The 13,709-nt window shown below is 36.0% G+C and overlaps 3 protein-coding genes across 6 annotated transcripts in view; 2 read left to right on the forward strand and 1 right to left on the reverse strand.

Moving 5' to 3' along the window:
• The window catches only part of LOC144643794 (uncharacterized), a 128,706-nt gene that overhangs the window by 8,179 nt on the left and 106,818 nt on the right, over positions 1 to 13,709 (reverse strand). The gene's annotated exons all lie outside the window — the stretch shown is intronic.
• Positions 653 to 13,461, forward strand: LOC144643798 (uncharacterized). 2 transcript variants are annotated; one of them, XM_078503150.1, is made up of 3 exons: positions 653 to 748; positions 12,225 to 12,403; positions 13,050 to 13,461. In XM_078503150.1, exons 1-3 carry the CDS (start codon positions 711 to 713, stop codon positions 13,208 to 13,210), a joined length of 378 nt encoding a protein of 125 aa, XP_078359276.1. In that variant the 5' UTR covers positions 653 to 710; the 3' UTR covers positions 13,211 to 13,461. The 2 variants fall into 2 exon arrangements, with proteins under 2 accessions (XP_078359276.1, XP_078359277.1); XM_078503151.1 differs by lacking the exon at positions 653 to 748 and adding an exon at positions 8,914 to 9,161.
• Positions 2,120 to 6,380, forward strand: LOC144643776 (uncharacterized). 2 transcript variants are annotated; one of them, XR_013568973.1, is made up of 3 exons: positions 2,120 to 3,775; positions 4,448 to 4,647; positions 6,071 to 6,380. XR_013568973.1 is itself a non-coding variant. In XM_078503122.1 (2 exons), the coding sequence occupies exons 1-2, from the start codon at positions 4,380 to 4,382 to the stop codon at positions 6,223 to 6,225; spliced, it is 423 nt and encodes a 140-aa protein (XP_078359248.1). In that variant the 5' UTR covers positions 3,783 to 4,379; the 3' UTR covers positions 6,226 to 6,380. The 2 variants fall into 2 exon arrangements, 1 of the variants encoding a protein (XP_078359248.1); XM_078503122.1 differs by lacking the exon at positions 2,120 to 3,775 and having other exon boundaries at positions 3,783 to 4,647.

The raw sequence follows: 13,709 nt of genomic DNA on the forward strand, positions 1-13,709 counted from the left end.
CAGGCTTGATGATATGTATGGAGTTAATTCTTCTTCTTTTTAGTCTGTGACGTCAGAGCTTTTTTCTCCCATATTCAAAACAATGTCTGTCAGTAGACGCGGCGATGTCATCATGCATCACGTGGTATGATTTTCCGTACCACATGATCAGCTTTGATCACGTGCTACAGATAAACGCGCCTATTCAAGCTGTTGTATTTGTGTTTGACAAAAAACGCTAAAGAGGTTTTAATTATCGTAGTTGTGGTTATAGAGTTGGATGAATCGGGCTGATATCTGCCTTATTAAGGAGAACGATGCCGTACTAAGCGTGCTGAATGCTAAACTCAGATATGGATGTTCTAAATTGTTCAAAAAATTGTGAAATGAATAAAAAAAGATATCAGTAGACCAGTGTCTGAGGGTTTTCCTCTCCTCCATTCAAATACATCTCATTAAATTTTCTGGATCTTTCTTTTAGCCTATTTGAGTGCATGTATTTTTTCATTCACTTTATTGCTGCCGGTAAAACGCCATTATACACAAGGCCATTAGGGTAATCTTCTTTATAAATATTAATCTTTAGGAGAAACGCTAATTAATAATTTGCTGAGTTTAATACTCGTCGTGAAAGCGCGTTTTCTTTTATCGTGATGGACAATTTCGTAGAGAAGCAAAAGTAATGTCAGCCTGCGCCCAGATGTCTCCTATTTCCTTTGTTGCAACGCGCGATGAAAATAGAATACGCCTGTACGCCAGCTAAAGTAATGTAAGTCTAATGAACTTAGTAATTTACTTTTCTTTACATTAATAAGTCGTATTTTAAAATAGCATAATATAACGCCTATTTACTTCGATGACTATGGAACGAAGTTTTTTTTGCCAGAAGTATTTGCAAAAAAAAACGCGCGTTACGTCGGCAGTCTGCGTGTTGCCATCTAGATGTCTCATTTTCCGTCTTGTTTCGGAAATGTGAAGCGGAAGGAAATAAGAGATGTCTTTGAACGCGCAGGCGAACGTGACGTCAACTAAGCCAGAAAATCGCCTTTTTTAGACAATAATGAAAAAACGTAGAAAGAAAGATGTAAATAAATTACAGAAGGCTTTCGACACACGTCTCTGAAATGAAAGAAAAATTACATGCCCCGAGCAGGATTCGAACCCGCGTCTCCCTGTTACTAGTCAGGCGTGATATCCACTACACCATCGGGTCAACCACGCTGGATACGTGGCAACTTATAGGTGTGTATTGGATCGAACACGGTCAATCCACAGGGCATTTTTCTTTCGAGACATTTGTGTGTAGCATGGCTAAACCCCCAACTTAATTGGGTTAGGCGACAGACAGAAATTTTATGAAGCCATGAAAGCCTTAGAAACGTAGAAAGAAAGATGTAAATAAATTACAGAAGGCTCCTTATTTGTGCTTAAAGAGTTATTTGTTGAAATGAAAAAAAAAAAAATAAGGGATCACCAGATCTAAATAATTAGCTTCCAATTTCCGTACCCGGAATGAACTAGAGGATATTAATGGTTGGGTGTTTTTTTTTTGTTGGTTTTTTTTTTTTTTTTTTAAAAAAAAATTTATATTGAAAATAAAATAAAAAAAAAACAAGTTTTGTTCATAATTTAAAAGTTATGCTCGAATTGGGTAACTTACTTCGGGTTTTCCTTGACTTAGGTTTTTTAAACTGCGTTACAACAATGCACGCTGAACTAAAGTGCTCGGTACTGTTTGTTTTACCTTTATTGCTGAAAAGGCACTCCATATGCATCGTTAAAACTTGTAGCTCGAAGTTAGCGTGAACCAAGCTGAAAAGGGTTGGCAATTATAATAATTATCATAATTATGACAGTGTATACTAATTATGACATCTGTCAAGTGAAGGTTGAATGAACACCTCCGCTAGGCAGCTGAAAAAGTTCGAGGGACTTTGACATCGTGAAGTGGTATTGAGGCACTAAGCAACCTGTAAACAATTTTAGGTTCACTAATGTTTGAGTACAAAATAATTTTTTAGGCTTATTTACCTAAAGTATTTTTTCGTATTTCAGTGGAGGTATAACGCCATATGAAAGAACAAACAAGTTAAAAATGCCGAGGGAAATTTTTCGGGTTTTTCTTGACGTAAGATTTGGGATTATTTGAACGCACCTGGACTAATGATCGGTATTTTTACACGTTTAGTGCGTAAAAGACCCTCCATAGTTAGAACTTGTAGCTCGATGTAAGCGTGATCCAAGCTGAAAAGGGTGGGCAATTATAAAAATTATCATAATTATGATAGCTCATACTAATTATGACATCTGACAAGTTAAGGTTTTGAAATGAACACCTCCGCTAGACAGCTGAAAAAGTTCGAGAGACGTTTGACATCGTGAAGTGCGTATTGAGGCACTAAGCAACCTGTAAACATATTTTAGGTGCACTAATGTTTGAGTACAAAATAAATTTCGTAGGCTAATTTAGCTAAGGTTGTTTTCCTATGTACTTTTTTTGCGAGGTATGTCGCCATATTATTTTTTTTCAAAGTAATTAAGTTGACTGCGGACAACTTATTGACTTCACTTCTGGTAAATTAAAGTTATGACGCCATGCTTGTTAAAAAAAACATTTAATTTACACCATGCAGTGTTGGGTTAATATTTTTAGCCCAACTGTTTTAAAATACTTACGTTTATAAAACAATGCAGGAGGCAAATAATTGAAGATAGATCTTTTTGTTAGTGGGTGATACGAAAACAACCGCAGAGTTCGGGTGGGCTCGATTGCATGCTATTTTCATCTCAACAAGGCGCTTTGAAAGCATTTTAGAGCACAGCGTGCAAGTGAAGGGAAAAATAAAATACCGCAAAAAGCCACTTAAAGTTATTTAAAAAAATAGGATCACTGGAATGTATGAAATATTGTCTCAAATGTAAATATATAAACCATGAGTAAGAACTATTTTAGAATAGCCAACCGCAAGTTAAGCGTCATTCAGTTTTGCCATTTTTATGGCGGGGAAAACTGGTTATGATCATAAAAACGTCAATGACAAAATATTTTTGGTTTTAGAGACTATACGTTTTACTTTATGGTGGACCCATTAAATTGATCTTTAACCTCACTACCACAATTTAATTGTTAAACTGACCATTAACATTAAACATTTGCCAGCAAATTTTATGAACGACAATTTATGCATTTTATGAAGAAAAACTATCTGATCTTTTTACATGTGAACTAAACATTTCAAAAGAAGTGGTCTTATTTTACTTTACAATGACGCCATTCAATGAAATTAGATTGATAGTAAACCCCACGCACATTATACAGAGAGACTGTTATTCCTTTATTGTCTTTATTTATTACAACTGATAAATTTAGTGGTTTTTGTTTAAATTGATGTAAGAAAAACTGTAAAGACATATCTCTATTACAGTTTCTCGAACGTACTGTAGGGTAAACCATGTATTAAATAATTCGTTTTTGTCATGTTGTTAGCCCAAATATTTCCTTGCTAAATTGCTAATGATTTAAAATCTTTTTGTTGCGGCGACTTATTTTCTCCCACGTGTCAAAAACAGGTGTATGCATGCGATTACGGCGTGTTATCTCGGCACGCGTGGACAATACGTTCTGTTATCAGATACAGCTGAACAATAAAGGTTGCCACTTATGAGACTCGGTCGTTTCTTTATGGTGATCACTAATATCATACGGTGTAAAACGCTGAAGTCATTTTATTTCAGTCATTAATCCCTGTCACTGAAGGTGCGGCTGGAGCGAATTACTATCCGAAGAAGCGACAATGTAAGTTGAACAATTAGTTTGTTTTGCTTTCACAAAGTTGATATCATAACTAAGAATTATATATATTTCTAGGGATTTCAATTTGAGAGGTAAGCCAGCAGAGAATTGCTTTCTTATCATGTCTTTTTGTACTTTTTTGAAATTTTGGCTGGGGATTAAAAAAAATTACTATTCAGCATGAAGAGAGACAGGTTTCCCTGTGTCTAAGTGATAAAGGAAGCTTTACAGTTAATTGTTGCAATTTCCATAGCATTTTAGTCTGGCTTCTCGAATTAGTTTACCAATTTATCTTGGGTTTGTTTTCTGATGGCTATAACTGATTTTAACCCTAGTGCATCCCCAAACGGTTCAGTTTGCGCAAATTTCAAAAAAGCTCTTTTTAACAAAAAGAAAAACTATAGGACTAATCAAAACAAAACAGTTTCCAATCAAACAATTGGGCGAGTGCTCACCAGACGCCAGCATGACGTCATAACGATACGTCTGTTGCTTAGCAACATGCAGTTGTTTCAATGGAGCTCGCTCCAGGTCACGCTCTTTCTCGCGCATTTCCTAAATCCAGAACCATATACAACCTCGTCCCAAGACTAATTCCACTTTCAAGATGGCGGAGATGGCCCAATGGACGAGGCTGGCACCATATAATGTATTCCGTTTTGTGACGTTTTTTAGGAGGCTCCTCTGTTTTAAATTGGTATTGATATCAATAGTGGTCCTGCTCTGTTATGAGGCGTCATTTGTAGCTGGTTCTGATGCCAAACAATACGCAAGAAAGGAGAACCGACATCAATTGTGTTTGACTCCGTCGAAAATAGATCATCTTCTATCTAACGCGTGCGGGATGAGAGGGAAACGAACCCAAAGTCAGTCAGGTATGTTTATTTTGTAGGTGTTGAAATTCAATTTTAAGGCACCGTAGAAGCTTTTAAAATCCCTACCGTCAGTTTTTTTTAAGCTCGCCTCTCTCATCAATCTCGCTCCCAGAGCGCGCGTTTCCCTTGACCAGCGGTTGGGAAACGCAACGACTTGTGAGCGAGATTGCTCTCTAATAAGCCCCCTCCTAAGCTTCAATTTTAAAATAGGTCCCGATCTTTATTAAGGACTGCATTCTTCCCAAGATGGTAATCCACATAAACCTTTCATTGTTACTTTTTTAAATAAAACTAGACAGTCTCGACTGTAAAGTTAAATACTGTGAACTGACTAATTTCTGGTCTTAAAGTGTCTATCCGGCCTACAGTTTTTTTTTGTGATTTTCGTATCTCTGTAATGTATAAACAAGTATTCCAAAAAAATTTTGGATTCCGCCACTTTTTCGCTGTGAAATCGAGCTTCAAAGTTCCCGTTTCGGCCACGCCCAAAGAAATTGACCGCGTAATCGAGGGTTGGTGACGAGTGACGTCATATCAGGAACCGTCTCGAAGCGTTTGCCTTGTTTGTTTGCTTGACAACCACAACATAAGGTTTGTTTTTCCCGAGAATTCTTCGAGTTTGGATAAAATACTCGCACAACAGCGATTTCTTATCTGAAGAATACGAAACTAGCAGTTCATCTGATTCGAGCGAAGAGATCGAGTCCGGAGAACTCGAATTGTTCGCTTGCACTGCAGTAGAAGATGAGAGTAACAAAGAAGAAGGCGTTTATTCTCAAGAACCTCTAGCGGACGATACATGGACAGAAAAATATAATCGAGAGAAGCATATCGAAGAGAGGGAACGAGAATTACAAAACCGGCTAAACAGAGTCGTGGAATTAGACACATACCGGTATATAGATACTTTTTCCAAACACTCACTCAGCGCATTAAATTTGCATTTTGTACACAAATTCACTCCAGAAAGCTTTGAATGGAAACTTGACGCGTCGCGAAACCAACAACGACGGACGGAAATCGATCAGCATTCGCAGGCTGTATACCTTTTAATTTTCATTACAGATGTGAAACGAAAACGAAAACGAAAACAATATTTAAATACTTATTCTACTTATTTTCGGGTATATTTTGGTTTTGGGTTTTTTAAAATGTTTTTTGGTTTGGGGGGTTTAATTGAATATTTATTTTTATAATATAAAAAAAAAATTTTTTTTTTTTTTTTTTTTTTTTTTTTTTTTTTTTTTTTTTTCTTTTCTTTTTTTTTTTTTTTTTTTTTTTTTTTTTATAAAATTTCTTCAATTTTTTTAAAATACAAAATAGACTGTTAGTGTAAGCACTATCATTCCCAAAAAATTGCCTCTTCCCACACAATAATCAGGATACATTCCAGCATCGTTTAAACTATTTTTTTTCTTCACAGGTGAAAATGTATTGCAATCGCCAGAAGAAGCACGAAAATTTCTACGAAGATCTTCCGGCGAATTTGCTATAAATTACGTATTGTTTCATGAGGAATGTTGTGTGAAAGATGGTGGTTGCCGAACAGAAGAAATTTTGGAACACTGCTTTCCGTGATCTAAGAACTAAAAGAATCATTAAAAATGTTTATGCTAGGATTTTATAAAATTGATTCCAATTAATGCCAGAGGACTTTGTATATGAATAACGTATTAGAGACTGTAAAGGTTATTCCTTCCGAACTTGTAATTAAAGTGAGTGATTCTCAAGTGCGTTTGATGTTTGCGCATAAGCTCAACTCAATGCCGCTGAATCTAGTTAATGCCGGCTCCCTGAAACCATCTAGCTGGGTATAAGTTCTCTTTCCTAACTAGAGCCGCTCATAATAACCAAAACGGAGAAGAAACAGGGAAACAAAATGATTTTATTTTTTATACCAGTTTTCGAAAAAACAAAATCATATGCGTGCTCTCTCCATGGAGCGATATCTATTCACTTTACTATAGGAAATAAACCCTTGTGTTTATTGCAGTATTTTCATTGACGCAAATGGAAAAGTAAAATTTTTTAAATAAAGAAAATTAACGTGAAGGAAAAGTCAATATCTTCTGATAAATGAATTGTCGAGAATATCACAAAGGAAACACTTTCTGTAGTCACAACAGGAACAACAGAGAACTACAAAACATAATAAAACAGAGCCTGAGATCGTTTGATATGCGAGATACAGGGATACGTCTTTGAAAGAGGGGTGAACCTTGGTAATTTAACAGTTAAAATATGCCAAACAAAGAAAGCTTTCACTATATTTTTGAATTGCAACACGTTGGGACAGGGTTCAGAATTTGGGGTCACAAAAATAGAAATGGCGCTCCATGAAATTAATTAATTGAGGGGGGAGCCCCAGCGTTTTCTTTTAATTATCGTTTTCAATTCGCGAATTTTTCTAATTCGAGTAAATTCCATGCAGCGTTCATTTCCTGTAAATAGATTTCCTATAATAAGGTAGGCGTTATACAGGGCTAATGAAGTGGGTTTCAGAGTGGCGGGGGAGGGAGGGATGGGGGGTGGGGCTAAAGTGACCGCGTTATCTTTATCCATATTAGGGATGAGGCTGGAAATGTATCTCAAACTGTCAAGAAAAGTTAATTTCATTGTTCCTTCAGAAACAAAACCGAATCCATCCTACTTGGGCCCTCAAAATTGACCAAACTCCGATAAAATGTTGGTCGTATCCTTGAAAAAATAAACCGCTGAACATTCGGTTTTGCTTAACAAATTTTAACTTTAGCCTCACCGATCTTTTACAATCTGACTATTGAACCTCTCTTGTGTTCTCTGTCGAACGAAGCCACGTTTTCAGGCTTTGAGAAGCAGAAACGACAGCTCCGTTGTACGGTGATGGCAGTTTTGAAGACACTTTACTAAAAGAGACTTTCCCTTTGAATCTACATTGCAACTTTGTTGGGTAATTGGATCAAATGACCGATAAGCCATATGAACTGTAATGCTAATCATTCCAAAAACTTGGGAAGTAACCCCTTCTTCCCCCCCCCCCCCCCCCCCCCAACGAACGCAGGCCACATTCTGCGCGGTAACTGCTGGTGTTGTCTGTGGTTAACAATTGATATAAGAAATGGTTTCATTTTTTTATTTTATTAATTTAGGAGAATTTCTTTTTTGACTTATCTGTTCCCTTCTGATATCAATTTATGTATCTCATGATTTGAAAATGCACCCGATCAAAATTAAATTATTCGATTGACGTTTCCACTAAGGACCAAATGCTGAGCTAGAACTGTGTCTAAAAAGATTTATTATTTTAATTAAGAACACCAGTCGGCGACACTAAATTAAAGATTTTACAGTAACTGTAATGCTATAAAATAATTGTAATTAAAAAAATTTCAAAGAATAATGACCTCCTCTAGATCAATGTAATTTCGATGTTGTAAATGTTATACCAATTATACGCTCTGGAAAAAAACCTCGCCTATCAATTACCGTTTAAAAATCTTTATTTGATAATCTTTAAAAAAGCGATAAGCGCGAAACAATTTATTTCTTGTTTTTGTTTTATTTTACTTTTTAATAAAATCTTTTTAGCTAATCAATCGCAATTCTTAATATTGGATTGATGGAAGATCACTTTTTATAAATGAACCCAAATTTCTTTTATTTATTACACGAATGACGTAACTTGGTAATAAGAAGAGGTGTAATATAGGGTTCATATCATGATTTTTAGTATGTTTCTGAAATTAATCGAGCAAAGGTTTTGCTTGTACAGAATTATTATTATTATTTATTTTGACTATATTTTAATATGGCATATGCATTGTTATCGGTTTTCTTTAAACTCATTTTTTTCACAGAGTATTTTCAAATTACAAAGAAAGAAATTAAATTGTGTATAACGGAAGCTCGCTTGCTAATAAAGCAGATGTGATGAGCTCTCGTAATAAAGTATTCGTTAAAATTATGATGATTATTTCTACGGTAGTCTCTAATGGAATACGCCAGTTATAAAATTTAATATCACGCTCAGTAGTCACTAGCAATGCTGTTTAATTAGTGATATTTTTACTCATTAATTTAACGATCCTCGCCAATTTAGGTGAAGATGTCAAAGACCTTCCTGAACGGATAAAATAAACGCCGACGACAATACTGACGCAAACGTAACAACGGAACCACGCCAAGTAAACGTAAATTAATATTTGTTTCATGAAGTATACAATGCATCTGTTGACAAAGGATTGCCCGGAATCATATAAAATCCATCCTTAGTTATTAAATTTAATCCCTTTTCAAATTTTGGACTCATAAAATCCGCCCATTGTTTCCATGACAACAGAGCTTAATTGGCATTGTTCACCGAGAGACAGAATTTAAACCATTCGCGAACCTTCAGGCCAGAAATAAATTTATCTTCCGGAAAGTATTTTTTCTCCAGTTGCACTAACAAATCCTTTCAAACGAGGGGAAGTACATGCAAGGGCGGATCATTGATTATTAATTCAGGAGCTTCATTTACATAGAGAGTTAAACTGGTAAGATTGTTGAATTAATGTTGAGTAACTCGTGAAAATAGCATCTTTTAAGTCGGTTCTAGTCAGTACAGTATGAACATTGCATTGAAATCTCGCTTAAAGATTTTTCGATGGGTATAACTCGCTAGTTTACATCTTCTCGACTAGTTTGTCGTTTAATCTTTACCTACCCATTGAAGAGTTTTTGTCGAAGCAAGCACTACAAAATTTTTCGCGTGCGAATGGTAAATAGGAATGTTTTTCGGTCGGTTTGAATTTGGTTCATTATTTAATTGTATTATTTGCAACGTTCATTTTACTTTTGTTTTACATCCTCCCAAATTGGGGGTGAAAGTAAGCGACTCGTTTCAAAAGAAACATGCTTCCAAAGAGAGCAAATAGTGGATTGATGAAGCAAAAACTGATCACTATATTATTGGCGATGGGATCATCGAACTCTCAGGCAAGAATCCGGAGGAAAAACTAAAAACGCCCTTCTAAAAATCTTACTGATTGTTCAGGCACAAAAGTTATCCTTTTTATTTAAATGGCACTCAACTCGGTTTCCAATAGCGTTTGCCATTGTTTTGCAAAACAGGACGGTATTAGCTTACATTGTATACAGTTGTGTATAGACCGCACGGTCGAATAATGCCGTCAAACTGTTTTCTTTTTCAGTTATGCCCGTTAAATCGAATAACTGAATGTTTTTACAACAGAATGTCTGTACATGTATTGGAACATGATCCGGAACGGGCGAATATGGCGGTTATGAAAAGAATGTTCCTTGCGGCAGCTTTCAGTTGATCCGCTTGTTCGTTTATCTAATAAATTAGTCTCGCGTCGAAGAACATTTTGGCGCCATAACTGTTAGTATTCATTAAGTAAAGAAAATGTAAACGGTTTGAAATCAATTGTTTAAAATTGAGCGACTCATATCCAATGACAAAGAAAACTGCATGATTTAGAAAAAAAAATTTGGAGGGGCGAAAGCATACAAAAATTGTTCTTACATGCATTTCCGTGCTGGTGGCGATCAATCTACTGTTCGTTTCGCTTTGTAAAAGTACTCCCTGTTGGAAGTCAAGAAAAAGCACTTTACTAGAAAAACAGGCTTAAAGGGAAAACAAAAATAAATATACGAAACATGGCTATATATAGGACGACGAAATTAAGTATCTTTAATATCAGAAGCTGTGGTTGTAAGCATGTTATGAAATACATCTTTCAAAGTTTGAAAAAAGATAATATATAAAGATAATGGATTAACATGCGTGACTAAGACCGAGCTAAAATACACAAATTTTGCTTTTGCATTTCATATTAACTTGTGAATCATGGGACGCGATCTCGGATAAGCTTATGACTAATGTAGCAGTCGCGGATAACATTGATTTTATCGTTTAAGTCGGAGATAATTCCCTCTAACGCTGTCCTTAAGTCTTTTCAGGGTAAGTCATGTTGAGTCCCAAGATGTCAAACGGTTCAGCATCTGTTTCAACATCCGTTCCATATGGCTTTTTGTAGATGTCAAAAGCGTCTTGAATAGAATTTAAATTCGTTTAAAATCTAATTCAACATCTATACGGCGTCTTTATTGTTCTCTCTAAACTTCTTTCAGAGTTACAATTTTTCTTGTATTTACGCCGATTGTGTTACTTCTACAGATGTATGTTCATATTGATACTGTTAGACCAGCTTGTAAAAAAACAGCGCTAGCGACGCCCATTATGACAGATCGGTGGCAGTCCGGGCCATTTAACCCCAAATATAGAAATCATTTGAAACCCGAGCATGCGTAATTCTTGTTCAATCTCCGTACGTATTCTGACTGCAACATTTTGTCAAAGTCTCGGTAATCGCGAAAACGAATGAATTTCAAAATGAAAAAATTTTCATCGCCATTCTGTTTTGTTTTGGGGTTAGTGTATTTTGTTGGAGCCTCTGTAATCGAAGAAGGAATAAATAAATGAATGCCAGGCGCATCCGAAACCGAGTCTGTACTCAATAGTATTCAGATTCTGTCTATATCTTGTCGGTAGTATGTTTGACTGAAGTTTCTGTTATGAAAGAAGACACTAACATGCAGGCGATTACAGTGTGTATTAGTTTTAAGCAAGAGATCTAGAGGATGAAGCCGACAAAATCACTGAATCATCGCGCGCTCTGCCTTTGCCCTTGCTTTGCGATGAATCAGTCACAATTAATCAATTACTCCGTGAACCTTATTGCTAGCCTTCCTAGTTATTTTTGTCACATTCGGAAAAAGAAGAAAACACATTCTCTTCTGTGACAAAAACAGTACTGAGTTTGAGGAAGATGGTGTGAGATTTCATTTGGACACGCGCGCAGTTGCACATAAGAGGTTATCTATGGATGGGCTGATAACTGTCGACATATTGACTATAACCTTTTATCATGCATGTGTCAGACGCAGGGAAATCAAATATTGGAAGTTACAGGACTTTACAGTTACGAACTAATCGGTTGAATTCGTGGGTTTAATTTGATAAGATAAATTTACCACAGAAAAAGGTGATAAGACCTTGAACATAATTATGATTTTCCAGATTTTCAATATCGACATGAATTTTGCAAATAAAGCTAGCTGCATTCGAGCTAAGCAATCCGTATTGGATCGATTTCAGTTCAATATGCATTAACCATGCGTTAATTTTCGGTTTTTACTTAATCAAATTTAATTAAATTGTTTTGGTTGTCTTAATAAATAATATACAATAAAAGGGGAGAAAATACATTTATTCTGTGTGTAGATTAAATTTAGCAAGCTGTTTCTAACCGTCACACCAATTAATCTTTGCACTGGACAGGTAGAACTTTATCGAGGTAATTTTCTTATTCAGATTAGAAAATAGTTATTTTTTTAATAACAACGTTTACGAAGATTAATTTCAATTGTCGACACACCGTCACTGTCTTCGATCACATTTGCTATCCGTGTTTGCTTTAGGCAGATTTTCAGTAATGTGAGTAATTGTAACAAAACGACATTTTATGATTTAAAATCACTAGATTAACAATCACTGAACTTTACTGATATTGCTCTTGATATTTTCTTTCCAGTTTTAGAATTATGTCGCAGTGTCTCAAATTTCTTCTGCTTGTGACCATTGTCCTCTATATACCTGCGATTTCAGCCAAGAGATATGACATCAAAATATGCGTTACACCATATCGATTTGCGAAAATTCTACACTGGCATTGTTCAAACATTGAACACAAGCGAACTATAACGAAAGAAGGTGAGGAATAACCTACCACAGAGATCTCCCAATTGTCTCTTATATTGGCTGTTATTTAACTAGTTAGACTGGCTGACTGGACTGACTGACTGACTGACTGGCTAACTGACCCACCGACTGACTGACTCACTGACTCACTGACTAGTTGGTTGACTGACCTGACTGACTGATTGGCAGACTGACTGACTGACTGACTGGTGGACTGACTGACTGACTGGCTAAATGACTGACTGACTGATTGATTGACGTACTGACTAACTGGCTAGCTGACTGGCTGACTGATTGATTGACTGACTAACTGACTAGCTTACTGACTGACCGACTGACTTGACTGGCTGACCAATTAACTGAATATCAGACTAACTGACTGAATTAATGACCGACATACTGACTGACTGAGTGACTGACTGACTTACTGATTCTTACTGTCTGATTTACTGACTGTCTGATTTACTGACTGACTGACTGACTGACTGACTGACTGACTGACTGACTGACTGACTGACTTACTGAAGGATTCTGACTGACTTACTAACTGGCTGCAAGATTTAAATACTGATTATTGATTCAGTAGCGATTGATTGACACATTGATTATGTGGACATCAAAACATATATTTAATCTTTGGACATTCTCTATTTTTCAGCTCTGGTGAAACCGGAGACAGAAGCCAAGAATTTTCTCACGGAGTTATCAAGAAGAGAGCCAGTCGCTGTCAAGGAAGGGAGACGTACAGACTACTATGAGGAATGTTGTATGGAAGGCTGTACATATATGGAAATATTAGAATATTGCCGCATGCTGTAAAATCAGTATCAACTGATTCAGTTTTCATCTAAAATATTATCAACCACCCAAAATTACAAATTTAACCTGCTCTTTCCGTTACCCTTTAAAAGGTGTTTTTAATCAATAACTTAAAAATTATGTGTAGAGTACGATCCAGCTATGTACAGCCGGGCTCGTCAGAGCGTAATTGTTAAACACTTCACGGCTATCTTGCAATCTGTACTTCACTGGAATAAACGCTTATTTAAAATAAAAGTTAGTCTCATGAAGTTCTTTCTTCGGTTAATAAGCATAATTTTATTTAACCCCTCAGCTTTACCATTAGATGTAATTTTATGGTGTTGCTTCAAACTTACTTTCAAAAGGCAAATTCTCATAGTGGTTTCTGGATATTTTCTCTTAATAATGGATAGTTCCTTAATCTCTCGAGACCAACATTCCTTGCTGCATAAGTAACTAGGAGTTTTATTCACTTCTTTCCAGCTTCTCAAAGGAAACGTAGATTTTTTGAGCTTGA

The sequence above is a fragment of the Oculina patagonica genome, chromosome 2, assembly GCF_052425735.1.
Source record: "Oculina patagonica isolate OP01 chromosome 2, crgOcupat, whole genome shotgun sequence".
NCBI lineage: Eukaryota > Metazoa > Cnidaria > Anthozoa > Scleractinia > Oculinidae > Oculina > Oculina patagonica.

What these genes read in the sequence shown, in the direction of transcription:
- LOC144643798 (XM_078503150.1), top strand. Translation starts at nt 711, where the DNA reads ATGAAAATAGAATACGCCTGTACGCCAGCTAAAGTAAT. An exon ending in TGTACGCCAGCTAAAGTAAT is followed by an intron (nt 749 to 12,224) that starts GTAAGTCTAATG and finishes TTTTCTTTCCAG; the next exon opens with TTTTAGAATTATGTCGCAGT. An exon ending in GCGAACTATAACGAAAGAAG is followed by an intron (nt 12,404 to 13,049) that starts GTGAGGAATAAC and finishes TCTATTTTTCAG; the next exon opens with CTCTGGTGAAACCGGAGACA.
- LOC144643776 (XM_078503122.1), top strand. Translation starts at nt 4,380, where the DNA reads ATGGCGGAGATGGCCCAATGGACGAGGCTGGCACCATATAATGTATTC. An exon ending in ACGAACCCAAAGTCAGTCAG is followed by an intron (nt 4,648 to 6,070) that starts GTATGTTTATTT and finishes TTTTCTTCACAG; the next exon opens with GTGAAAATGTATTGCAATCG.